This window comes from Patagioenas fasciata, chromosome 3 (assembly GCF_037038585.1).
Source record: "Patagioenas fasciata isolate bPatFas1 chromosome 3, bPatFas1.hap1, whole genome shotgun sequence".
NCBI lineage: Eukaryota > Metazoa > Chordata > Aves > Columbiformes > Columbidae > Patagioenas > Patagioenas fasciata.
The window spans coordinates 7372433-7399814 of record NC_092522.1 but is presented as its reverse complement, the minus strand read 5'-3'; the positions used below and the strand labels follow the sequence as shown (position 1 = coordinate 7399814).

General features: G+C 42.8%; 1 protein-coding gene across 3 annotated transcripts in view; it reads right to left on the bottom strand.

The window, feature by feature from the left end:
• Window positions 1-684: 684 nt before the first annotated feature.
• The window catches only part of MACROD2 (mono-ADP ribosylhydrolase 2), an 854364-nt gene continuing 827666 nt past the window's right edge, over window positions 685-27382 (bottom strand). For all 3 annotated transcript variants that reach the window (XM_071805688.1, XM_065835172.2, XM_065835173.2), the window contains 3 exons: window positions 11199-11282; window positions 5984-6052; window positions 685-3974 (listed from right to left, as the gene is read on the bottom strand). In XM_071805688.1, coding sequence (XP_071661789.1) covers window positions 5991-6052; window positions 11199-11282 — 146 coding nt within the window. In that variant the 3' untranslated portion in view covers window positions 685-3974; window positions 5984-5990. The remainder of the gene's footprint in view (window positions 3975-5983; window positions 6053-11198; window positions 11283-27382) is intronic.

Sequence of the window (27382 nt, the reverse complement as noted above, 5' to 3'; positions counted from 1 at the left end):
AGCTTCCCCCGTTCCTCCCTGCATTGTGGCAGCGAGGTCCTTCTCGCTGGGCTTGGCTTCCTTGCCCTTTTGCACCCATGTTAATACTGTCTAAACACCATTTCTAAGGGGTGGAGGGACTTTTCTCAGTCTCCTGTCCCAAACACCCTTTATTGCTGATTAAAATCAAACTCCATTTACAATCCTGTCTTGTTGGTGATACCATTTCTAGGTGTGATGTGTCCAGACACACGGGGCTGGACTATAGAAACCTCTACTGCAGAAGCATTTAGGGGGTGACTGGGTGCTGTTTCCCCTGCAATCTCACAACAGCTCCACGATTTTCTTGAGCACGCTTACCTGGCATCACAAGAGTCCTGGAAAGCTCCTCTTCCACTGCTCTCTCCTGCTAAAACAGCCTGAGGGGTTTTGTAACTTCTCTGGTGCAGCGATGGGGCCAACAGAGTGACATTTTTCCCTCTAACCTGCAAAATCCCTGTTCTTACCTTTTAGTGATGCTGTCCAAAAATCCTCCCAAGGTATCTGTTTCTCCACCATCAAGTGAACATCATCTCCAACATCAAGTGACATTTAAATGAGGACCCGGCTGGGTGATTGCATGTCCAGACCGAAACACTGACAACTGAAACAACTACTGCATGGTCAGCACAGTCAGGAGGGAATAAACACACAAGTGGCATTGCCTCATCTTCAGAACAAGCTTTATTAAAGTTTTGCTTTAACAAACATTGTATGTAGCATGAAGGCATTGGTTCTTTAAGTTTTCCAATGCATGGCATAGACAAAAGGAAAAATAACAAACTCAGAGGCAAATTCAGCATGTAAATGACAGAGTACCAGAAGAGGCATGTGTTAACTGATGTAGCTGCTAGACCCTCTATTAGAAGACATTTTGCAAGCAACAGTCTACATTTCTTTGCATTGAAGTAGAAACATATTTTTGGATTGAGAATATTTTTTTTTTTTAAACAACTTTATATCACAAATGTCAGGGTAAGGCAAATCCTGGATGAATCATATGATAAAAACCCCTATTTCCCAAGAAAATAGATCCACATACTCTGTTAAGTTTGTCATTTTAAAAGCAAAGCTGGCATGCACTGCATATAGAGAAAAGTATCTCTTTTGTTGTTGTTTTTTAATAAGTATATTTTTATTCAAATGCCTAAAGCCAACCAATGTTAACCCAGAGAGAGACTTTCTCAGAGCTTTATAGAAAGAACAACAATTGGTAAATGTGTGACCTGGTGCTATAGACTGAGTCTCAAACATCACCTTTGGGTGTCTGCACATGAGGAAACCTGTCCTCCATCAGAGCAGCCACCAGGCTGAGCATTATCATGCCTAACAGCAGGGCTGAGCACTTTTGGACACAGGAGCGACAAGACAAAGCAGAGCCTGATACTTCATTTGCAAACACAGTACCAAAGGGCTGCTGTTCTCTTTACGCCACCTACCACAAATGTGTTTTGGGTTTAAACCAAAATCCATGCCAAAAAAATCCCTGCAGAGTGATTCCCGGCCTGACACTTGCTCTTCTGCCAAAGTGCCTCCCTGCATTTCTGCAGCCCTAACAAGAGTGGCAGAGGCTGAGGCCAGGGGCACAGGTCCAGCCCCTGACTAATTTGCTCTGCTGAAAAACTCAACACTGCTAAACTATCTAACCCAGTTTATGACTGGTAAAAAAACCCAACAACTCAAAACAAAACCCACTTGGAGAAAGACAGATACAGACATGACTGCAAATTGTCCTGTAAGGACTGACTTAACCACCTCCTGCGTTTGCTGGCTCTACACGTCCTACCTGATCTTCATGCTTTGCTGCTGCATCCTTGGCCAAATGGTTCATAGTTTCAAAGACTCGCTGCTGTTCGAGGAAAAAGTTTAGATGGGAAGTGAAGTGCAATGAAATTACTGTCAGGGGTTAGAGTGTCTAATTGGATGCATCTTTGCAGTTTTGTTTTGTTTTGTTTTTTAAGTATCATCAGTCTTCACAAGGATTTTATGGAGTCTTTGTCTCCTTGCTGAATCGTCACACCCCAGCACCCAGCCTTCTGTGGGGCTCTCCCTTTGGCTTCCCAGCTACAGCCAAGGTTGGTGATGGCAAGGGGGACGTGGCTAAGAGCAGTCTACAGCTCCTTTAACATTGCCCACGGGCAGGCATAATGGAAATGAGCAGAGCTAGACTGAGGGCACTGGGTACTCTCTGTTGGCTGAAGTTCGACCTGGCCACCTCAGATCTCCTTGACACTTCGCACAGCTCCAAGTCGAGCCTGATGAGTCCATTCCCAGCCCTGCACAGCTGGTTCCCTCACTCACCCAGATGGAGGGAGCCCTTCAACCCAATCTTTTCACAGAGACCTGCGCAAAAGGGGAATTGAGAGGACAGACACCCAATGCATTCATTCCCCTTCCTCCCAAGGTAGTTATCAACTCCAGCTATTACGACAGGCTGTTTCTAGCAAAATCACCCAGTACAGAAAATATACAGAAACATACAGGATGTGCACTACATAGAGGCCAGCTAGTAAATAACTACTTTGAGATCCATGTGTATTTGGGAGGAAAAAAAAAAGAACATAATCAATTAATTTGCTTAAAATGATCAAATTATGATCAGCAGCTTTTTAAAATATGGTTTTTGTAGCACATCAAACCCTGGACAGAGGTTGCGTGCTCTTCCATTGAGTGTATTGTCTATCAGTTTCAGTTACAGCAGGGTTGGGTAATGTATGTGAAACCCTTTTGTTCCTTTTCTAAAAATTTCAATGCAGCATTTGCTGGCAGAACAATTGACATATGGTAAGACATTCTTATCCAAATAACTGTTAATTGCTTTTTAAAAAAAATAAAAAAAAAAAAAGAAATCATGCATATGCAGTAGAAAATATAATGAGGGCTCACACAAGATACAGTGTGAAGTTGTTAAAGCCAGGAGCCATATTTAAAGGCGCCTTGAACGCAGAGTACATGTTTTCCTCTGTCACTCACAGGCTCGAGGAAACGTGTCGCTTACCTGTGCCCAAAGATCACGCTCACAGCGCCGATTTTGAGGTGCGTGGAGCTAAGAGGGAAAGCGCAGGATGATTTGGGGCACCGGCTGTTCGGTGCCATGTGTGTTACTCACATGTAGCACCCGCAGAGGGACACAGTGCAGCGTGGGCTGGTCACGGTTTGGCTTCCCCAGGCCAGACTGAAAGTGAAGGGCAGAGCCGTGGGTGATCCCGAGGCGTGGGGATGGTAAGAGTTAATGCACAAACTCTGCCTCCAGCACGGACTCAAGGGAATACAGCCACGGTCTCTTCTAGCAGCCACGGTTTGGACACGGTGACCTGCTGGCGGGTGCCAAGTGACAAGCCCGGAGGCGGGCAATGTGTAGGGCTGTCTCTATCAATATTTCTGAGATTTTGGAACATCTAGTCTTTCAAATCCCTAGCACAAGGAGGGCGTTTGTTTATCAGTGTGTGCGGATTATATTCTTCTGTAGCAGTTCAGGTTCTCGATGAAAATCTCCATTTATATCCTAGGAAAAAGTTTAAACAAAAAAAAAAAAAAGGAGGGGTGGAGGAGAATAAACTGGCTCCCACAGGTGGTTTGCAGACAGTAACTAAGAAAGAAGATAAAGATGCTAGAAAAGGGGTGGGCCTGGAAACAGGCTACTGATGATATGATGCAGGAAGAGACGAGACCCAATATAAGACAGGGACTCACAGTTCAGAAGAAACTGTTGTAATTGCAGGGATAATTGCAAAACATCGTTAGAAGTGGGAAGTTATGTTTCTTTTCAACAGGCTTACAGAACGAAATGCAATGAAGAACAAAGAGAAATTAAAGCAAAGAGTCATTTCCCCAAAGCTCCCTCCCTCCCAACCCGCGGAGCATCTCTGTGTGCTCTTTTCTGCCAAGAATGATGCCGTAGGATGTCAGTGCCCGCCCGTCGGGTTTCCTCGGGTCTCTCCTCTCCTGCATCCTTCCTTCATCGCAGCAGGGGAGAGAAAACAAAAAGGAAACGCAAAATTTCAAATGTCTGTACAGAACCCAGTCTCACCTTTCTACCACAGATGCCTACTACAGTTTCTCTCTTTGTCCCATGCACAGCACATATATATGTCACGCAGTTTATATATATCACAGCCACTATTATCTCAATAGCAAACTGACTGTACTCATTAGGGTTTCTTGGTTTTCCACAGCACTGTGCTACCTGGTTTGATATCACAGACCCCCAGCTCTGGCAGGTGCTTTAGTACTAGACCACAGAACATATGTTAAAAACAACACAATAAAATACTCACCATACTAAGCAAAGGGATCCCCTCAGCTCTGAAAGACCCTAGTGAGATGCTTTGAAGTTTACCAGGCTAAACAACGCCCCCCGGGAACCCGCTCCTTATAATGAAAACAGCAGCAATGGGGTTGAGAGGACTTTGGTAGAGAGCTGAGAAGGATTCAATACCTGCTTCTAGTCCTGTGCATGCCATTAAAATGCCGGGCAAGATGTGGTGTGCCCTGGCTCTGGCCCCTTTGCTTCAGAAGGGTGCCTTGCAGTGGAATTAAAGAGATTTATTCATTGATTGCTAATTGTGGTATTATTCCTGTGAATTCCGCCTTGGTAAAGCAAAACAACTCCATCAGCATAGCTGAGGTTCTCAGGGACATGGTTTACTGACAGTGTTGGGTTAATGGTTGGACTCGATGATCCTGAGGATCTTTTCCAACCAAAATGATTTTATGATTATATCATTCACAGATATTAATTTCCATGGGAAAATGCAGCATGAAACACGGACTTCCTACAGGCTGCATGAAAGCCGTAGTAACTGTCAGATGTATTTTTTTTAAACTGAGGAAGGGTATTAACCTTTCCGTGTATTTTTAACAGCAAGATTTTCATTAATTCCTCCTCCTTTTTTTGATTGAAGAGAACATAAACCCAGAAGCCAGGGGAGGGGGAAGGAAGAGTTGTGGAAGCTGTATTTTAATGGTCAGGTTGCCTTCCAGTTTTGCTTCAGTACTTTTTACCAGGGACCCCATCAGGCCTATTTCTCACTCCAGCAGTACGGCAGCACATCGTCTACAAACTGATGAGGACAAATGGCTACACTCAGTAATAAGACCTTGTATTTTAAACCTCTGCGATACAGCTGCTGCCATTGTAAAGCTGCTATATTTGGACTACATGAAATCCCATTACAAGCGCAAATAGCACATCTTGCTGTATGAGGTATCGACATCTCATGATAACCCTATGCCAAAGGAAACAGTGTGCATTGATGCTAAAAACTACTTTTGAGGGACAAATGGCAACTGCTTCTTGTAATTGGTGATAAGCCTCTGACTTCCTACCAAATTATTAATTTTTATCTAGGCTGTTTATGCCTATGACAAACTCTACAGGCAACAACAACCATTGCACATTTGTGCCATGCCACTACCATTGAGCGCATAAAGCCATAAAAAGCTCCAAAAGGCGGCAGAGCTCCAGAAGGCAGCTCCCTGACTTTGCCTTGTTTTTCTGTGCTATTGCTACGGGTGACGTTCAGCATCGGAGAGCCAAGAGCAATAAACCCCTCATGACGCGAACCTGTTGTTCCCAGAATACTGATCATACAGAACTGAGCTCGGTTCCAACCGGTATAAATTGCCTGTCATTTTCCTAAGCAATGCCAAAAATTGTTCACTCGGTTACTCTTCCGCTCCTTATCTCGCTGCTGTCTTGCCTTCTGATGATCTAGGACCGTGCACTGTCTAAATGCATTACAGTTGCAGACTACTACTATAATATTTACTTGACAAATCAAGTCTACTGGATATTTTCATTTCTTGGTGTAATACAGGCCATATTATTTTCTTTTCCTCCATATTTTTTGTCCTTTTTTGGTAAATTCTACCTTTAATTAAGATAATTTTTAAAGCAAGTTTTCAAACAGAAACAAAATGGAAGACAGGAAAAGGGGTATAAAAATAGCCATAAAGGTCTTACCTGTTACTTAAGCTTCCCTCTCTGTTTCCATAGGATCATTTCTACTTTCAACTTGACTGTTCATTTCAGCTGAAAACAAAATGAGACAGTCATCAAATTCACGATACTTGTTAAGTTTATCATGTTGAGTAATAACCACTTTGAACCAAACTTTTTTTCCCATTTAAAATAATTTAAATAGAAGGCTTGAACTCAATTCAGCACGGCCTTTGTCAAAAATATCATCTAAACTATGGCAAGTTTGATTGGTCCTATCTAGGCTAAATATGAAAGTGTTACTTTAGCACCTGCATTTTTTAAGATTGGTATTTAGTATTTGTTCTGCAATGAATATGAATATAGATATTTGTATTAAGACTTTTTTTCTTTCTTTAACCTTGCTTTATGTTGTGTTATCAACTGCACATTATGAGTCATTTGACATGGGTGATGGAGAAAACCCTTAAACCTGAAAGGGAGATTTGGAAACTAAGGGAAGATGTGAGTGGGGAGGGAAAAAAAAAAAGACAAGAATCAGTAACTATGCTACTTTCAGCCAGGCAGTATGATCTCTTTGTGAGTCAATATCATGTCAATACACCTGTTGGGGTTTTAATGAACTATTTGTAAATTATGCATCATCCATATGCAGAACAGATACAGTAATGGCTTCCTGGATGTATGCAATGAATAATAAGAAAAGTATCAGCTCCTGATTACGGAGCTCTGATGCACATCGTATTTAGCGATGTTGTGTTCTTTACGTGCATTTGCATAGCAAAGACAGGATGCTTAATAAAAAATCATTAAGGGAAGGCTGCTGCGCACCGACAACAGCAGCTTTTCTCAGCCTCATTATGCCGGCCAGTTTCACTGGCTGGGTTTTCTGAAAATACCGTAAGGCTTCACTTGCATTTTACAGAGATCTCCTGCAAAAATAAAGCTTGCTTTGAAACCTGAGGTTAGGCTCTGTCACCACCCTTGATGAGGACGCCTCCTTCCCCTTCCCTTTTTTACAGCTATGAGTAGTCAACCCCCATCATGTTCGCATTAACACTGGTCAGGACAGGAAGGTCTAACTGAAGGATAAACTCCTGCAGACTCCAACAACAGATGTCACTATGAGGCCACCTACACAATCCTCTCAATTTAGCTGGAAAATAACATGGGTGGAAGAGCTGCCACTGGGTATGGTGGGGATGTGACTCCCAGCAGGATTCAGCGTCAGAACGACGTCGTTAGCCCTGGGCATGCTACACGTGATTGCATCGCAAGTCAAAACTGACCTTCTCCCCATTAAGCAATGTTTTTAGAGGTGTTAAACTGCTAACTTACATTACTGGTCTTTTTGCGTCTACTGTAATACACTACAACAACCAGCAGCTCAGAAAAGCACCCCACGTTCAAGGAGGCTGCACATCTCCTAAATTCAGTTTTATCCATTCCACCTTTTGCAGCCTTGCAGAGGACATTTTAGGCCACAAACAAACATTTCTGTGCAATGGAAATGGACATTAGTCTGCACTCTCCCATTCTCTTTTCCCTTAAATTTTGGCCTGTCGTGGAGGACCGTCTTGTCAATCTGCGAGCTGCTTTAGCAGCTCTCAAATTATCACCGGGGAAGGATTTATCCCCAAAAGCAAGCGAGTTTCCCCACAAGAAGAGAAGAAATAGTCCAGCACACAGTCCACATCTGTCAAAGTGCTGCAGTTGCTGCTGACCAGGTGGATGTGCCGAGGCAGGGATGTGCGGCAAGGCATCCGCCTCTCCCCACAAGAAAGCCGTGTGCTTAAAGGTCAGGTAGCCAGCGGACACAGGGCTGCACCTAAGTAGAGGAGACAGGCAAACGGGAGACTGGAAAACCAAGTTTAGCATCATCTGTGAGAGAGAGCGAGCACACTTCCCCACCCCGGGATATTATACTGTAAACCCAGATGGCAGATGAAAGCAAAATATTACTGTCTTGATTCAAGCAGGAGCTTGGTCAGACTCTTACTTGCAAACATAACTTACTTCTTCAGCCACGTCCTAAACAATGTTTTCCCCTTGCATCTACATAACTTGGCTATAGCATATTCACCTATAACTCCAGACTGCCTAGAAAGAAAATAATCTATTTTGAATTCAGCCTGCTGTGCGGTGATGAAACACATGCAACCTGTTTACTTGGTAGTCACTTGTTTCTTGGATATTTCATCAACACCAGAAAAAAAGCAAGAGGGTGTTAGCTGTTGAGATCTTCCTTTTGTATTGCTTTGGTGAATCACAGGAAGGTCAGGTTGCTGATGGTGCATTCATCAGCCTGCAAAAGCTTATAAAGAAATAGGAAATTTCAGGTTTGACACTGCCTTCATCTTTTTATTTTCCCCTATTGTGTCAGCAAGTGAGGAGGCAGCTTTCCACAGGCTTGAAATAAAAAAGGCGAATGAATAAACCCATTATAAAAGGAGTGAAGAGTTTGAGCTGCCTAATACCAGTTGGAAACTAACATCTACCTTAGTAATCTTAAAAAGCTTTGCTGGTGTGAAACAACAACAAACACTAACAACAACCACAAAATAACAAAATAAAACAAAAGGCTGCCAGCACAGAAACATGATCTAGGAAACCAATAACCAAAGGCGGGTTATTCTCATCATTAAAAAAATACTAATCAGAAAATCTATCCCGGGTACAAGAAATTAATATCCAGGGGTCTTTGTTCTGGTGGTCTGTGGAGATTGCCAGCAGCAACTGTATCTCTGTATATGCATCCCTATTCAGGCTTACCCTCTGACAGCTTTCCTGATGGGGAATCACGCCCAGCTTTCAAATAATAGTAATTTCTGAAATATATCACTATTACAGCCCTGCCTACTAGATGAACCAATATTGAGATGCACCTGAGCTATCTAAACTCTCTGCATTTCTAAAGCACTTTTCATTGTGACATGGTACATGAAATTAAAACACAAGAGCCAGGCTGCCAAGGGGTACCTGATGATATACGCTTGTGCTTTCAGCTGTGAAGAGATGAGCTCTCCTGGGGCGGAAGGAAGGGGACCAGAGGAAAAATAGGCAATTTACATAAAAATTACTGTCAAATGGAACCTTTGAGATTTTTTTTTTTCCTTTTTAAAAATCTCAACCAGTAACCAGTACATTAAAAAAAAAAAGTTTAGAACATTTTTCAGTGAAACTTAACCCTTCAGAGAAAACAGAGTACGGGGAGTTTGATCCTTTCCTTGTTCTGATTTACTTAAATGCGTAATACACATCCACAAGAAAAAATACCCTGTAACACAATCCCTGTAGCAACTTAAGCTGTGGAGAAACAAAGACCTCCCTAACAGCTGAATACTTCTCTGCAGCCTTGGCAAACACCCTTTTTCCTGACCTCGTATATAACATCAGAATTTCACACAAAGAAAGCTGCAGGATGAGTTATATGTAGAAGACCTTACCAGATAAACAAGATTTGAAACAAAGAAACCTATCGTGATTGCATTTCAGAAGATGTCAGCTGATCCAAGAGTTATATGATTGCTCTTCTTCCCAGTGGGAAATCCTGCAAGATATTCTTTTAGTAAATTTGGATTTGTTTTCATGAAGTAGCCCAGACCATTGCAGGGATCTGAAGTTCAAATATTTTAATATGACTACAAGGTTTTGGTTGGTTTGTTCAGGGGCTGATGAGAGAAGCCTCGTTTGGCTTTATTCTGCACAGTTACTAGAAATAGCATAGTCTCTACTATTTTTTTTAAAGAAAATCCATTATGCATGCTTTCTTTTCCTATTCTTGCAAAAACTTCCCTACAGGCCAGTATCTAAATCAGCCACCAATTCAAATGCTGGAGCACAATCTGACACCAGAGAATGGAAATCAGCATTAGATTCTTTGTGCAACTAATATCAAAAAGAATATAATTGTTTTGTCTTAGAAATGTAAACAAGTATGCCTTGAATTTATAGTATGTCAGCGCTGAAGAGGTTCAAGGAGGAATCAAAAATCAAGTCTTTGCTACAGAGAGGGGTCCACTTTATGATAAGAAAACAAGGAACTCCAATTCCAAAAGCACTGCGTCTTGGAGCAGTAAAGGGGGCCTTTTGCGCAAAAACCAAGCAAGCCCCCGATGTAGCTTTGTTAAGCTCTAAGAGCCCACCTAGAGGAGCGATAAAGGGCTTGCCTCACCAAAACCTAAGCACTGGCACTCTGATTCCATCCAGGATTTCTTTACACACAAGGAGTGCCTAGAAAGCAATTTTTCTTACGTTAGGCACTGCAGAATCACAGAATCAGAGAATGTTAAGGATTGGAAGGGACCTCAAAAGCTCATCCAGTCCAATCCCTTGCCGGAGCAGGAACACCCAGATGAGGTTACACAGGAAGGTGTCCAGGCGGGTTTGAATGTCTGCAGAGAAGGAGACTCCACAACCCCCTGGGCAGCCTGGTCCAGTGTCTGTCACCCTCACTGAGAAGTTTCTTCTCAATTTTAAGTGGAATCTCTTGTGTTTCAGTTTGAACCCATTGCTCCTTGTCCTACCGTTGGTTGTCACCGAGAAGAGCCTGGCTCCATCCTCGTGACACTCACCCTTTATATATCTGTAAACATTAATGAGGTCACCCCTCAGTCTCCTCCAAGCTAAAGAGCCCCAGCTCCGTCAGCCTTTCCTCATAAGGGAGATGCTCCACTCCCTTCATCAACTGGTGTAGCATCCTGGGATGCAGCCCTTGCCAGGACTTTGTCAGATGACACCTGGGTCATTGACTCTCTGAAGTGAATAACAGAAAAATTTCACTTTCCAGTCAGGAGATTTGGGTTGAGAATGTCCACAAACCTGACCACAATTGCTGTTGGCTCACCAAATCATGACAGTTTTATCAACAGTAAATGTTCTACGGAGAGAACTTCCATCTACTACCACATTGAACTCCGCAAGGACACTGAAGGAGGAGGAAGGGAAATCAGCTCTGAGCTGAGGAGTTCAGAGTGGTTATATAGTCAGTGCTTGCCCCGTGATGGAGTTGGGCACTAGCACAGAAATTTTCAGACTATTGATTACAATGGGCCTAAAATACCGTTTAGTTAAAAGGCAAGCAGATTGAACATACCAATGGAACACATAAAGCCAGTCAACTACAGAAAAGCAGAGATTGTGTCAACTCTTAAGAAGACTTCTAATTTCTGGGGGGAAGTGTCCAAACAAGCATGCTACGTATCTACTTCAGAACAGTTAAAATATTAGAACAACATACCATCTTTATTTGAAACATCTGCTGCTTCACATGGAGGGTCAACTTTCATAGGCTCCGCAGGAGTTTCCTCTTTCCCTTGCACCCCTATAAGACAAGCCAAAAAGGGAGAAAAATCAATACTTACAGTACCTGAATAATGCATAATTCTCAGACTCCTCATGCCTGTTTTTTTTCCTTTTTCTTCTGGAATGCTCTTACCTTCATAGACTTTGCTTCTGTATGGTGGCAACCATCAGAGGAAAGGGCAGAGGATATAGGGGGAGGAATGCGGTTTGAAAATAATTGCTTGAATATTTGTAGCGATCTGCACTCTTCCGACTGGGATTGTTAAAACCACATCATGGTGTGTGCTTCTGCGTCCCTGACACTCTTTTCTCATCATTTTTGAAGAATCCCTTCTGCTCATAAAATACGATATATGATGGGGACCTAATCACAGTTATAAAGTTTCTCTAGCTAGCAGAATAAAAATAGATACAGTGAGAGTTCAAATATACTCAGACACAAACCAGAATTTGAATTTGGGAAAATGCATTTTATCACTGTAACTCAACATTTTTATCTCCTTTGCCTCAGGCTTATCTGGAAGCTTAGATTCAATCTCCTAATAATATATGAAATGGAAAAAAAAAAAAAAAAAGTGGTTTTGCTGTTTTGTACACAGTCTTCCTAATATTCTGCCATTTAGAGTGCTGAGAAGCCAATTTTTAGTTAATTTCCATCATGCTACATTTGTGGCTGCTCTAAAGCCTGCTGCACCCACCCTATGGCTGAACTACAGGCTGCCAGGCTACTGGTTGCTCAGCATGTATCTACCACTGAAGTTTTCAGCCCGTTTCACTTTTAATCGTATCCACAAGCCAATGTCATGGAGACTTTAGTTTCCTCTGTGCTCGCTATGTTGGCAATGATATTCTCAGAGGCAACTGGTCCTACCAAGCATCGAAATACTACATCAAGGATCCAGCACATACAGAAACCAACAAAAAATAACCACTGGAAAGCTCAATTAGCCATCTCAGTGAGCATGGGGGAAAGCGTGAAGGAAGGCTTTATAGTGATGGAGGTGTCACCCATCGTTTTATAGATCTTACTTCTACTGCAGAAATCCTTCAGTGGACTGTCGTATCAATAACTCCACCTCTTCCTCATGGGTTTAAAATCACCTCCCCGTACAAACAAAATGTCTGTAAACATCTGTGACTGTGAACTCACATGTCAGCAAATGAGTGAGATGGTCCCTTTGCGGATACATCAAATTCCTGATGCTTCTCTGGGGAATTCAGGAGAGCAAGTGAGGTTTTCCCCTGAGGTTCCTTATGCAGCAACAAGCCTAAGCTTTCCCAGGACTCACCCATGGCTCTTTTTGGCTCATGAAAATTATAAACCCAGGTCACCCCGTTGTGGAAGTGTGCACACACGGCAGGGAATCGTCAAGTACAAGGCTGAGAAGGCATGTTCAAAATCCCTGCCTGACTTCTCCTAGCAAAATCAATATGAAATTTGGGTGACTATGAGAGCACTGACTAGTCAAGGAAGAAACAATGAAATTCAGGTTGTGCTACATTTTGATTAGCTGGGGGAAGCAAAATTTTGGAAAATCAACTGTCTCACAAGTGCAGCCTGCAGTGGACACAGCCCTTCCCACCAAGACATTCAGATATCTGACTTAGGTGGAATCCCTACTAATTACCAATGCATCCCGACTGGCAGCTGATACCTCTGAATCCGACTTTGTCTCCTCTAAAACACCGTCAATTAACCAAATAAAGCAGATACGATATGACAGGTAATGTCTTGTCTTCTGGTTTCTCTAAGAGCCAGAGATACCTCGTCGCTCTCCTGTTGTCAGCCCACATGAAGTTCCCAGTCTGTACCCCAAAATCTCCCATTAACCAGCCGGCACGCCTGGCTTCTCCACGCTGCCGACAGGTTTCTCACTTTCCATTTCAGAAATCTCTCATGCAGCTGACAGGTGCAAAGGATTATTGGCATGGCACTAGGTGCAGACAGAGCCTAATTAAAGAGAAGACATTCCGTGCATACACGCGTGTGTGCACACGTGTGCACACGTGCTAATTAGGCCTGCCGTTGTAGGGGCGAAAGCAGAAGGCATTGAGGGTGCTCAATACCAAAAGCCACAGGTGAGCAACCCCAGAGAGAGGCTGGAAAGAGGAACAACAGCAGCAGTAAATTTGCAAAATTACTTTTTTGAGAGCTTTAAGGCCATAAACATTGTCAGAAGAACACTAATGTGTCTTCTGCTTTTTCATGTTCTTTTCCAAGTCAGAATAGCTGATTCCCCACCCCTTCTAGGATGGGGTTATGGTCATACCTTTTTTTTATTTTTCTTTGAATTGTGTATGCTGATTATTGGATATTGTCAGCAAGAAAATGATAGTGGGAAACAACGTTCATGGACAAACAAGGCAGAAGATATTTTAAACCTTAAAAAAGCCAGGCACTGCTGCAAACCTTGGGAGGAGGCTTGCACATTCTATCATCCCATTTTTGGCAAGACTTTCAAACTCGGTTCATATAAATCTGCATTTCTTTCCTTGTTCTTATTGTGGGTGGGGAACAGGAGAATTCACTATACTGCCATGCATGTGGAAAGGGTATTATTCAAAAAGCTTCTTCCCTGCCGTGCAGTAAAAACCAAGTGCCACAAAGAAATGAGCCCATTTCACATAAACAGCAGAACTCGATCAATACCAGAACCACCTTCACAATCAATTTATTCTAAAGGCCTCCCCTCACCCCTTGTTTTGATTGCTCCAGGTTAGAGCACAAACAAGCGAAGTATTTTGGGTCTCTGAGCAGGAGCTGAGAGTTACTGAAGGGGAGGGAGCTTGGGAGAAACCACTTTCAATTTCAATTACCATTTCCAATTGCGCTCCTGACAGAGTTCATTACCTGAGCCCTTGGCAGGCTGGTTACACAACCAGCCCGGCACTAAGTGACAACAGGCTTCTGGCACAGGCAAGGATGGCTCCCTGCCTTGTGAAACGCATAAGACTGGGAAGACAGAAATCTCTCTGCTGTTATTTCATCTTCTTTTCCTCCTTTATAGTCACAATCTGTCAATAGTTCCACACGGTTACAGCTAATATAGTGTTCTTTCTCTAGAGAAACGTGGTTCCAGATTGATGTATGATTCACAAGACTTACATGAAGATGTGGTCGTTGTTGGTACATTAGCATCAATTTTAAAAGTGCCCGAGTACAAAGGTCAAACATCTATTCTTCACACCCCTGATAAATCCTAATAAGTAAAAAGTGTAACCCTCCTCCCCCTCCTCCCCTTGCACAAGGTTTACACCTATTTTAAGTGATAAAAGCAGGCAACTATGCAGGCTTAGAAGCTGTAACACAGAGCAATCCATAAAACTCATTTTAACCTGATCATCAGCAAGGCTTTGCCGTGTACTGAAGAACGCCTTTGTAATCAGGAGAGAGAGGCAGGCTTCTCTCGCAGGTAATTCAAAGCAAAATCCCAATGCAGTCTCCTTTGAATCGATGAATCACTCTTGGAAGGCGCCTGAATGAGGTTTCTGCTCCGAGCTGCCTGCCCACCCAAAGGAACTTTACTTCTCTGCAGAGTGTTGAGGGAGCCCGGCTCTCTCTGCAGAGCCCCTGCGCCCACTATGGGTAAGGCATTATCAAGTGGGCTCTGAATCAGGAATCTGGTTTTCTGCTATTTGCTCCTAGCTTGTTAAAAGCTTGTAGACTAGCTTGGTGACAAACAGAAATACAGACTTCATGTATGCGTGAGTTCTGTCCGTGCCACTGGGCAACATCAAGATAACTGAAATCTTAAAAGTTTCCCAATTTTAGGAGTCTTGCAACTGAGTGGGAAATCCTGGCCCTAAGATCATTCTGAATATTTGAGGAAAAAAAGGGTTATCAATAATACAACAGTCCAGGCAGCTACTATTTTTACAGGCAAAATGGCAAGGTAATTCCTGTAAGATGTCTGCCCAGCAATTTTGGGTGTTGCCATGGGAATTCCAGTAAAATAGTATCCTGACCATGGGCAATTTGCAACAAGGAGAAATTCATTAATCATAAATTATTTGTAGAGCAGTTGCTTCTACTCATGTTATATACTTTGAAAAAAAAATCACCTCTGTCATTATGCAATATGAAAATCCAGATTTCCCTGATTCATACCCACTGAATAAAATTTATCGTTTTGCATTTAGCTGTAAATATGCTTCCCCTAATTGGGAGACTCTGAGAGATGGAGTGTGGCAGGGTATAAATGGAACCTGCCAGAAACTCTTTTTGAGTTGGTCTTCCTCAAAGCAGCAGGTCTGCAGTCAAAGACTCCTCCTTAGACTGGTCATCTAAGGAACATTCCCTGGGGATTGAGACACCTCACTGATCTGGTAAACAATCATCTGGGTACCCTTAAGTGTCCTCACTTTGACACAGAGTGGGAAGATGCACATTTTGAATCATTACTCTACAGTTCTGGGATCTAATCATCTTGAGATTTGAGTCAGTTGTGTAGTAGCTGAACGCCTAACCGGTATCTGAACCTGCGTTGTATAATGTTATCGGAGCAATGAATAATTTTGGATGAACCCCGTATGTAGTTAGGTTTCTGTTAAACAGCTCTCATTAGAATAAAGTCTGTTCGGAGCTTGTCGCCTGCCTGAATTGACTTTCGAGGTGCCTCCATGACATGGAGTCTTGTTAAAATCCAAATTTCTCTGGTTAAAATTTGAAGGCACCATTTTTCATCTGCAGCAACAAAAAAGGCCGACAAAGCTCTTCTGACCCACAGCTACATTGTCTTATCTGTCAAAACCAGTTCCATTTTTCTTGCTCTGCAAATAGCCAGAGCTGCTTTTTTTTCCTTCTTCCCAGTCATTTCACTGTAGCTCTTTGCTAATGTGACTGTCAAGCCTTCACGTACTTTGTTTACCGCTGTATTTTAGTAGCATTATAAATGTTGCTTCACTTAGAAACTGAAGCTGTCAGTGATACACGGGCTCGGTTTGACTCCTGTGTGACACCTCCATCTGGAACAACTGACCCCTTTAACCAGACCAGATTCTCCCACATAAAACATTTATGCTGTTTTCTTGCCTGTCTCTCCATGCAAAACCACCCAACCTGCTGCTCTCGGGGCTCTAAAACAAACGCAGCAACTGTGATATGCCTGTACTTTGCTATGTTCGAGTCGGGGGGCAGTTTTTCCCTTTCTGCAGTGCACAAGTCGAGCACGACAGCACCAAGCCTGCGGGAATGATACTGCTGCAAAGGTGTCTCTCGCTAATCAGTGTGGCTTCATTAATGAACATCTCCATCTGTTAAATCAGGAACACGCTATCTTGATCAGAAAAATGCCCAGCAATTAGACACCATAGAGATGAAAAGCAGACTTGATGCTGCAGATTTCAGAGGAAGGTGTGCTGGCTGGGACAGTAGCTTTGCTTTTGAAGGTGCTGAACGCTATTTCTTAATGCCACGCGTGGGCTGCTGGGACTCACATTGCAGCCCCTTCGTTGTTAAATTGAGTGTTTACCCTCCCTTTTGGCATTTTGGCTTTGTCTCTCAGAGTAACCCAGCGCTATAAGGCTCCCCGTCCCTCCAGTGCATCACGTCAGCTCTCTGTGCACACAACTGTACCTAAAGGCATCGTACTGCTTCCAGCCACTGTTATTTCCAGCTCAAGCTGAACCGCATTTTATTTTTAACGTGATTTAAGTGTCTAAGATCTGCTTATCCCTATCCCCCTTCCAGCCCTTTATTAAACATACTCTTAGTAAATCTCATTATGCCTCCTTTTCCCTAAAGGTGGGAACGGGAGTGCAGCGAAGATTGTCTCTCAGCAATACGGTCCATAAGATCCATACAAATTGGGCGTCTCTAAAATTTCTAATGCCCATCAGGCGCTCTTTGTATCTTTTGTCTCTCTGTAACCACAGGATAAACATGCACACAGCAGGCTCTTGATGAATACAAGCGCATTTCCCTTTAAGGAAAGCCTTTTTTGAATTTTTTTGTTCTTACAAAGCCTTAGCTGTGTAAGAGGCCACGTAGCTGTTTTCCAGATGCTCTTTTGCTGAAACCTCTCATCAGAGAAGAAGCCCGCAGCATGGAATATCTGACATGGGGCACCCAGAAGCTTTCATCGCATTCCTCAGTCGCTAGCTGTTAACTCAACTAAACGTTGTCTGTTTATATTCAAACTAGTAGATCACCTGTACCAAACAACTTCCAAAACCCTTATGCTCCATTTCCTTGCCTACAAATAAGGCAGACATAGCATGCCCAGCGGTGTTATGAAAACTGAAGGGATTCTGAATGAATAGAAATGGCACAATTATTTACCTTTCTTTCCCACTCTGTCATTTTCCCTGCCAATTCCCTCAATCGTTTAGGAAACTCCTAAGTGGTTTGGTTCTGCTCCTGGTTGCTAGCTTCCTGATCCTAAAAAGCTGTGTAGATATGACGAATTATAGCACTGGAGGACCCTTTTGGGTAAGGTGCAGGAAATCTTCAGGTCTCCTAAGGCTTTCACCACGGGGAAATGATGTTGGGCATTCACAAATGCTTCTCTAATTCCATGGCCATAGGAATTAGAGAATTGTTCAGCCTTCTGAACAATTGCTGGCTGCCAGAATGATACCTACGCATCTCCACTCCCATCACAACATTATTTTTTCGGCACACTCACCATGCTCATTATCATGTACTTAGTCTGCCTCCAGCTGTCCTTGTACAGCCAGTTTAATTCCTCTGCACCACTAACCTAGGATGAGGACTCAGTCCTTAATTTTGAGGAACTGAGTCAGGAGCCCAATGGTTTTAATAGGCCTTGCTCTCCCGTCCAACATGAACAACTTAATAGCTTGTGCTGCCGCTGGATTTTCCATCAGCACATACTGCGCCTCTATTCCATTTCAATCTTGCATTCGCTGTATTTTCTAAGCATTTCCACTGATCTTAAAGCAATGACAGCAAAACAATAGACTGTGAAAGCAAGGAGGTCCTAGATCTCCTGAGCAGGCCAGATTTGTCAGAACGCCACGCTATTTATTTCAGAAAACGGAAGGAAAGTTTCCATTCCCCTCCAAAGGGGCTGCTCCAAACAGGAGAGACAGTGCCAGTCCTCAGCCCTCAACAGCTGCCCAAGACCTAGGTGGGTGCTGGGAGTGAATAGAAACTATATAAAAGAAATTATAAGGAAAGGGTGGGGAGGGAGAGGATAAGAACCTGACACAAATAGCAAAATTTCATCAAAAACCTGAAAATTAGGAAAGTTTCTTTCAGACAAGCATCCTCATCTTTTCCAAGTCCCCACTCCCTGGCTACAAAAGAGCAGATGATGGGGTGAAGAAGCACAGGACAAAAAAAGGCTTTGCCTGAGTTTCTGATAACACACACGCAGGGCTGCTCACCCTTACAGCTTCAACCATTTATTTCTGGGGTCACCGCTTCTGAAAGAGATTACCACAGAGACAAAGAGTAGCCTTGGAAAATATCCTGTTCAATTCCTTTTCAAGGAGACTATTGCCAAGTATATGAAAAATAAGCTTCAAAGGAGCAGGGAACAGCAGACGGGTAAATGAGGAGGGTGCATGGATCTAGCTGAAAGACAGCAACAATACATGGTGTGGTAAAGAGACTCTTCCCTGTTATTTGTCCAGAGACCGCAACTAAAATTTTGCGGCTTAAAATAAACCAGAATATTCACCGCAAGGAAAGGCACATGAGGTGCAACATAGTTCTGCTGACAGATGTGACCTTACAGGTATGCTGTAGTTTTCAAACATTTTGTGATATAAAGATGCATCAGCCAGCATGAAAAATAAAAATTAATGAAAAAAACTCCAAACATGAAAAAAGACAAAACCAAACTTCAAGAAAAACTTGGATAATCAGAGATAAGAGTATACAACACACCTAGCTGAAATGTCTTGCTCTTTGGAAAGAGTACTCGCATTTCTAAAGGTTCATCACCCCCTGATGAAGAACTCTGTTTTAATTTTCAGAAACCTGTTACCTTCCTAAAACAAAGCTGAACGTAATATGGAACTCATTTGCTTGAAAATAAGTAGTAATTGGCAGCGCTCAATAACAAAGACCTTACAGATGATACTGATTGTATTTTTCCCCTACTGAGACACACGTTTAATAAAGACCCATTTTCAAAAACAATTAAAGAAATGTACCTTTTTTCCTTTTTTTTTTTTTTCCCTTTAAACTGAGCTCTGCTCTGACTCCTTCAAAGCCAAAATTTTACAGTCAGCTTTAACTAGATGGTGATAAACACAAATCTGCTATAAAGGACTAATTTTGCTGCTGCTCACCTGTTCCGGTTCTCAGGGCTGTCATTTCAGACCTGGATAGTGACTCATCAAAAATATAACAGATGTTTAAATAAAATAATTTATGTGCAAGGGCAGTAAGCAATTTTTCATAAATGGTTGGGGATTGTTTTCCCTCTGTAAGGAAGGGAAGAGCTGGGTGATAAATGGTGGTGCGGGATTTATTACCGAAGCGATGCTCTCCATACCGTTCAGGAAGTGCCATGTGCCCTGAGGAGAGAAACCATCGCTAAAAATCTGGCTTCTGGAGGTTTGCGTGGCTTTTGCTGTCACAGGGTGTCATTAATGCTGATTGCTGCCCCCATTTCTCAGGTGAAAGCCTGGCATCCTCCTCTACAGCAGTGATGGAGCCAGCACCAGCCAGCCTCAAAGGAAGGGGAGGGAAAACAAACATATTGCAAGTGCTATATTACCTCCTAGGCATGGATGCCATTTTTAATTTCTACTGATGAATATAAAAGCAGAAATCTGAAACAATGATGTGGAGGAAGATGTCTCCCCAGGAAATAGCAAAACTACATAAGAGCAAAGGGTGGTCTGACCTCTGGCTGCCCTACACCAGGAGGCAATAACCACATCCTCCTCTAAACACAGAGTATATAGAAATAAGCTTTGAGAGGACCAAAATCCCCAAATCACAGCACCGTTAGAGGGAATCACATGCTGTCTACTCCCAAACCAAGACAAGCCTAAAAGCACAACCTAGCTACTACTACAAGCATTTAGCTCCATGGTGGCAGTCATCTTCTCCTACTCATTTTAGTGGAATGTCTTAACATTCAGCTTTTACCACTGATATTTTGGGGAGCGAGGGAGGTGCAGAGCCAGACAGCGACAGTGTAGCTTGTGTTTAACACCTGAAATACCCACCTGCTCCCATGAAGCCAAGAGAATTTCCCAAACACTGACAAGCAGAATGGAAAAGATGAGTCCTGTGGGCTGCTTTGGGAAAAAGTCATCCAGCAGCCTGGCTGTCATTCTCTGCACCATCGGAGTGTATCACCATGTGATGATTGGCTTGGCCTGTATTTCCTGGCAAGACTAAAGACTGGATTGAGGTTACCAAATCAGTGAGGCTTATTTGCTCTATTTCTTGGAGAAAATGTTAAGACCAAATTCAAAATTCATAGTGTGGGGGTAGAAAAGTTTTGCCCGCATCAGAGCTTCCAGAAGAGCAATTTTACAGGCCAGGAAAAAGCAAGTGTCAGTACTGGCAGTCATACACTTGCTTCTCCTCCTTGTGGAGAGGCATTATGCAGTGTTTTCTAAAATTGTAAATGTTCTTTCTGGCTCACAATGGGAAACAACACTAATATGCATCACAGGGTGTGAGAGAAAATGTGCGGTGCTATTGTAGCCTTTGATTTGTCTTCCATTTATATCAGCTGCTCAGTAAGAATTACAAAACGACAGAGCTGCAGATTTTTCTTCTCAACTTTTTCACATTTCATCCTTTGTTTGGTTCATAAATTCTAGGGTCTAACTAGGACGTTACATCAGAGACAGGAATTTACATTTAGATAACATAATGCAAAGAATATAACAACCATAATCCTCCCCCCTCCAAACAGCTCTGAGTACTTCCCAGCTGACCTCAGCTTTGTAAAGCAGGTATCTGCCTTATTTGCTTTAACCTAACATTTCCTTTCTCCTGTAACCTAACATTCAGGTCTCTCTCTCTTTCTTTCTCTTTTCCTTCAGCTCAGACTAGGCGGAGAGGGCGAGTACTGAGGGCTATTTTGTCTCCCAAACAACTTTATTCCTAATTACATTTTCCCTTATATAAGCTTGTCCCCACTGCTTGAAGAGGTCCATCCTGCTGTTATTGGTCACTCTGGAAATTTTATAAGCAAGGGGTCCGAAATTTACTCTAGGTTCCACACATGCCAGAGGCTTATTTGTATCAAAATTAAGTAAATTCTAATAGGAAATTAGACCAAGACCGGCTTATGACACTGGGTACAAATTGGAGCAACTCATTTGGAAAGCTTAGGCACATTTTTCCTCAGCTTCCACCTGAACCATTTTTCCCTCTTGCCTTTACTCCAAATGACTGAAGATTCCTCAAAGTATCTTGAGGCACTAAATAGAAACTGGAGGCCAAAAATCCAACACACATAATGGAGTTTGAACAAAAGTCTTTAAGAAAAAGTGAGGGGGAAGTAAACTTTCAGGTTTTTCTCAATATGTTTCTTATCAGATAATATGCTTTCAAAAAGACCAGGATTTTTCCCTTTAGCACTAGAGATTGTATCCCCTCTCTCCATCAAACACTCTTTCAACACAGAGGTTGTTCTAGATGCCAGCAGACATAGGTCAGTATTTTAAAAAATAGGTGACTTACATTGGGAGCTCTTTAAAATGGAATTTAGATCCTGATTTTTTCAAAAGCTCCAAGTGCCCAGCAGCTCCAAGGGGATCTCACTTCATACGGTGTTTGGGATGTGCTCAGCATTTTTGAAAATCAGGCCACCTATTTGGGATCTTAAACACAGACTTCAACATTCAATGCCAATTCTCACTGCACTAAGGGTGATACCCATGCTTAGAAAGCTCAGTGACATTACAACTAACAATATGGCTTTCGCCTTCTTTTTCCCACAACAGAATTTACAGAACTGTTAAGAAAACCTGTGTCTATCACAAAAACTGGCAGACTCTTGAGTCTAACAAGATAACTATAATTTTCCTTGAAGCTATTGAGCAAGTCTATAACGTCTCCCAAAATCCTCTTAATAATTGATGGCTAACACAGGTTCCTTACAATGAGGTGTCCTGAAGGTCAGCCAGAATACAGCAGCCAGTGTTGCGGGATACTCAGAAATGCCACATGCCATATAAAAGTACCAAACCCAGGCTGGCACGCTGCAGTACTTATCCCTTCCCATAATGCTATCCCTTGCCATGAGGTGCCAAAAAACTGAAAGGCTTATACTTGGGATCTTAGCGCTGAAGTCGAGACCCCTCTGCCAATTAAGCCAGAAGAGAATAATTGTATTAGCGGCTGATAGCAGAAGATTTTTGTCCCGCTAAAGGAAGATGACATGCACACATTAAAAGCATTTCCTCAAGCTAAACTCCTTCAGATCGCTGGATCTAGACCACGTTGTATGACTTATTCATAATGAAGAGCTGCTTAGCTCGTGAACTTGCAGATGCCCAAAGCCTTTTCATTATATAGCTTTCAACTATTCTGGGCTTAGAAGAAATTGATATAGTGGTTCCACCCCTGGGTCAAACAGCAGCAGCATCTCTCCTCTTCTTCTCCTCAAGTCCCCACAGCTGCAGGACAACAGAGCTTTTGCCAGCACATGGCACAAAGAGCAGCATCAGATGGGCACTATTTCTCATGGTCCATGTCTGCAAGAATCTGAATGTCAGGGTAAGGGATTGCCACTGCCCACAGTCTCCCCAAATGCCTCAGTGTCCATTTCATTCACAGAACTACCGAAGCTTTCAGAAGAATGCAAAAAGTGCTAATCCCCTGGTGCAAGTGACTTCAGCCTTGACAGATGTTTTCCCAAGAGTCACAGATAAAACTGAAGGATTCAGCCGTAAAAGATTAGGAGCAGTGTCACCTAGCATTAAGTCCCTGGCCTTGAACCATGTTTTTGTTCAGCCCTGCCAATTGCAAATTTCACAATCTTAAAAACAAGGTTTATTGAGTTTCTTTAAAAATACATATATATCTTGATTTCCTGAATAGGTTTAAAGGTCTAGGCAATTCACGCTACATTGTTTTATAGTTTCCATTTTTAAAAACCATCAATCTGACAGTCTGAGGAGAGACAAACAACTTCACAACTGTGCACAGGATGTTTCTTACATATATAAGGAAAGCAGAGAAATACAATAAACACCTTGCATGGCTCTTTTCACATAGAATCTATTTGAAATACTACAGATGCTAAAGGGGAGGGCCTGCTAAATCAAAAATACGTGGTCTTTGCCTAAAGAGTTTGCAGTTCACAGCAAATCTAGATAAATATCTTACCTGCTTAACTTTGTTACTCTGATGTAAGCACCTAAAGGAGGCCCCTGCATGATAGGCACTTTAAGTTAAAAATCTGTGGCCTTTCACTTATCAGGTATAAAGATTATTTGGGGTGGTAGGGAAGAAACACGCCTTGTGTCTTCATGGGTTGTGAGGGTCCTAAGCATGAGTACTATTCATCCTCAGCCTGATAAATTCTGCTGAAATTTGGGACTGTTGTGCAAAGCTAACTTGGACTTTAGCATTGTGCAGTACAAACTGATGAGGAATTTACATGCTGGAGGCTAGCCCGCATTTACACATGAGAGCCACAGGTTTTACATTTGTTCCAGGAATACGGTCTTGCAAAAATACAACAGCCCTAAGCCTCAAATGTGGGGAAGGAGAAGGAGAGGGTAGGCCTCCATGACATGCCATGTCATGCGACACCTCAAAGAAATTTTGGTTGCTTTGCTTCCCATCATCAAAGCTCTTCAAAGCACGTGGCTGAGGCTGGACACCAGCTGGGCAGTTGGCAGCAGCCCTGAACCACGCCAAAGCCACTGACACCACGCCAGAGCCACCCACACCACGCCAGAGCCACTGACACCACGCCAGAGCCACTGACACCACGCCAGAGCCACTGACATCACGCCAGAGCCACCCACACCACGCCAGAGCCACTGACATCACGCCAGAGCCACCCACACCACGCCAGAGCCACTGACATCACGCCAGAGCCACCCACACCACGCCAGAGCCACAGCAGCTACTGCATCCCGCAGGCAGCGTGTGGTCCTGCCACAAAGGGAAACAACTAGGAAGGCACATGTGGAGTTGATAAAAATATTTCTAACAAAACCTCTTCCTGAATCAAATTACCTTTTTTTTTTTTTTTTTTAAATATATATATTTTTCTTTCAAAAGAACACATAGCTTTATGGGAAATGTCATGTTTCCAGGGAGTCATGCAAATGGAGCCTGAGAAGCCCAAGCTTTCCAGAGAAATGTTGCTGGTTCTTGCCCAAACTATGAACTATGTTTAAAAAAAAAAATCAGAAAAAAAGTTTTAAAACTCCCAAATTTAAAATGAGCATTTTTTTTTTATTTTGTAAAACAATTCTCATGGCGAGAGGAATAAGAGGGACATGCTTCTGACCAGTAGCAGGAAGCACCTATGAGTGCGTGTATTGGTCACTGATGCACCAAGTATTTCTGGCAGAGCTAAGCGAGCTGTTCCTTAACCAGCAGGAGCCAGAGGAAGCCTGCTGGTCGCAGATGAGACATGTATAGGACAGAAGTACAACTGTGTTGGAAATCCATGAAATGGATGCTCCAAGTGGGCTGATATGCATGCAAATCCATGAAATTCAGGCTGTGCATTCCTTGGGTAGAAAACCACATATGGTACCTTGCATGCTATATGCCAGTAATGACTAAGTGGAGATAGTAACAACACTAATGGTTAAAAAGATCCTGCTTCTCCTTCTGGCATGTTCCTTGTCAGCAAAATTCTTCCATTATATTTCATTTCCTTAATACAGTAGTAATTCATAACCCAAGAGACAACTTAATGGTGTACCAATTACGATACAATAGAAAGTATAATGGAAATAGACCCAAATTAAAGCTTGCTAAGTTCAGTTTACCAACTCGTCACTCTCACAGCAGGCTTGCCATAGCAAGCTTGAAAGTTCAGATCCATTTTATTTCTGCCAGTCCTCAGGTTTACTAACTCCAAATTAATGCAGCTCTTTCCATAGCCCAAACACAAAAGAAATCTGCAAATAGCTGAAAGAAACGATAAGGCCTCCAGGTAACATAGATCATGCACTGTACACAGAATTACTCTCCCCAGAGTGAGCCCACGTAACAGCATTTTGTGACATTCATCATTAAAGTTCAGTCCTTGGAGTGCTGCCACTGTGGTCGTGTGCAGCCAGCTCTCTGCTGATAGAGCGGAGCTTATAACCAAAGGCCATCCCTCCCGAGGGCAGCACAAAAGTGATTTGAATATCAGGCCTCCGGAAAGGAGGTTTTCTGCCTTAGCAGGTTTTATTTCAAACAGTCTTTCAAGGGCTGCTAGCGGGCCAATCAGTTTAAGTGTGTGACAGTTTATAGCACAAAACTGTGAAGTCTCCGGAAACCAGAAAACGGTGAAATCTGGAAAAATAGTTGCCTTCTTGCCAAAATAAAATTCCTGGTAATATACAATGTTGGCTCAAAGACAAAATGTTTTTTTAGAAACACAGAACTTGCACAAACCTTGTCACGAAGGTTGCTGGGTGGGTGGCAGCCTCTCCGGTGTCCTCAGACACCCTGGCTGAGCACAGCCAAGGACGGACCACCCTCCTGTTTCTCCCTCCAGCTTCTCTGCAGATGTGTCCTCCCAGCTGGGATTTATTGCCCACATGGGGACACAGATCAGCATCAGCAAGGCTGCTTGGGGGGTGACCGGGGAGCCCCGCTGCTCCAGGCGATGCCTCCTCAGCAACATCACAGTGAGAGGACACGTGAGACTGGAACTGTGAAGTGTGCCTGGCAATCTGTACCTGCTGCAGCGGTTCTCAAAGGGTTAGAGAGCTCACTCCATTCCCAAAGCCTCTAGTAGGCCTGACTACTTCAAGCTACCAGACAGGACAGTGATACAGTAAAGCACGGAGCAGCTTCAAGTGGTGCCATTTCATTCTGCATACGCATCCTTTGGGTCCTGGGGTCTTTGCCAAAAGACTCTTGCGCCTCCCAGTCAATTAAGCGAAGGTGCAAAATACCAGAGAAATGGCATTTCCTAGCAATTGTGATATACAAAGTATATAAGCAGCTACTTTTAAAGCAGACTTTGAAATGCCACTGGCTTGCTTCGTTCTGAGCACATTCCCAGGGAGAATGTCAGGTCGCATAACTCATTTGTTATCTTTACGCAGAGGAGTTCCACTAAGCACCATCATAAAAATACCAACATTCTCACTCTTTTTTTTTTTTTTTTTTGTGGAAAACAAGTATAAAAGAAAAAGGCAGCATCTCTTAAAAAAAAAGCCAGTTAGCACTTCAAAGATTACCACATGGTCTATAAATAGCAATGTCAATACACCAGGGAGCTGCGTTCCTCTTTATTTAACAACAGCCTGAGTGACTCAAAGGGAGGTAGCAATGTTACAGGCCTTCCCCATGACACAAAACTACATCATGCATTCATTTAGACACACTCTTTGCATTTTATTCCCCTTGATTGCTTAAAAAATGTCAAGAATTGGAATAGAATAACAACAGCATTGCAATCTAGCTTTATATAAGGCACTGTGCTCCTCTGGGTAGCGTGCACCCAGCAACATCTACTTCATATATACCATGATGGGGAGTGTCGGGGACAAAACTGCAGTAATTGAGGTCACGTCCTCCATGTTTGTCAAGAAACCCCCTCCCACATTTTCCCATCATCTCTGGACACTTTCATGTATTTACAGCTAGCCACTTTAATTATATCTAAATATTTATCTCCTGAGCAGCTAAATTAGTAGGCATTTAATTCTAGTGATGCAAACACCTGATGGCTGAATGCTCTCATTTGCCTATATATGCAAAACACAAGCCACTGAATTCAATTACGTGGCAAATGTCCACAGGTGCCTCTGAGGTATCCAACATCCCCCACAAAATCTGTGCTTCACATGCTTAAACAGTTTTCTGTCAAGCTCTATATGGAGGGAGGGAAGAAGGGAAAGAGGGGTTTTGTTTGTTTGTTTGTTTCTTTTTAAATTACATTTGTAGTCGTACAGCTAAAGCTCGGAGATTAATAATAAAAGTGCATATGTAACAATGCAGAAACAAATGCTGTTCAATGTCAAATACAAAGCAAGATGCAAATT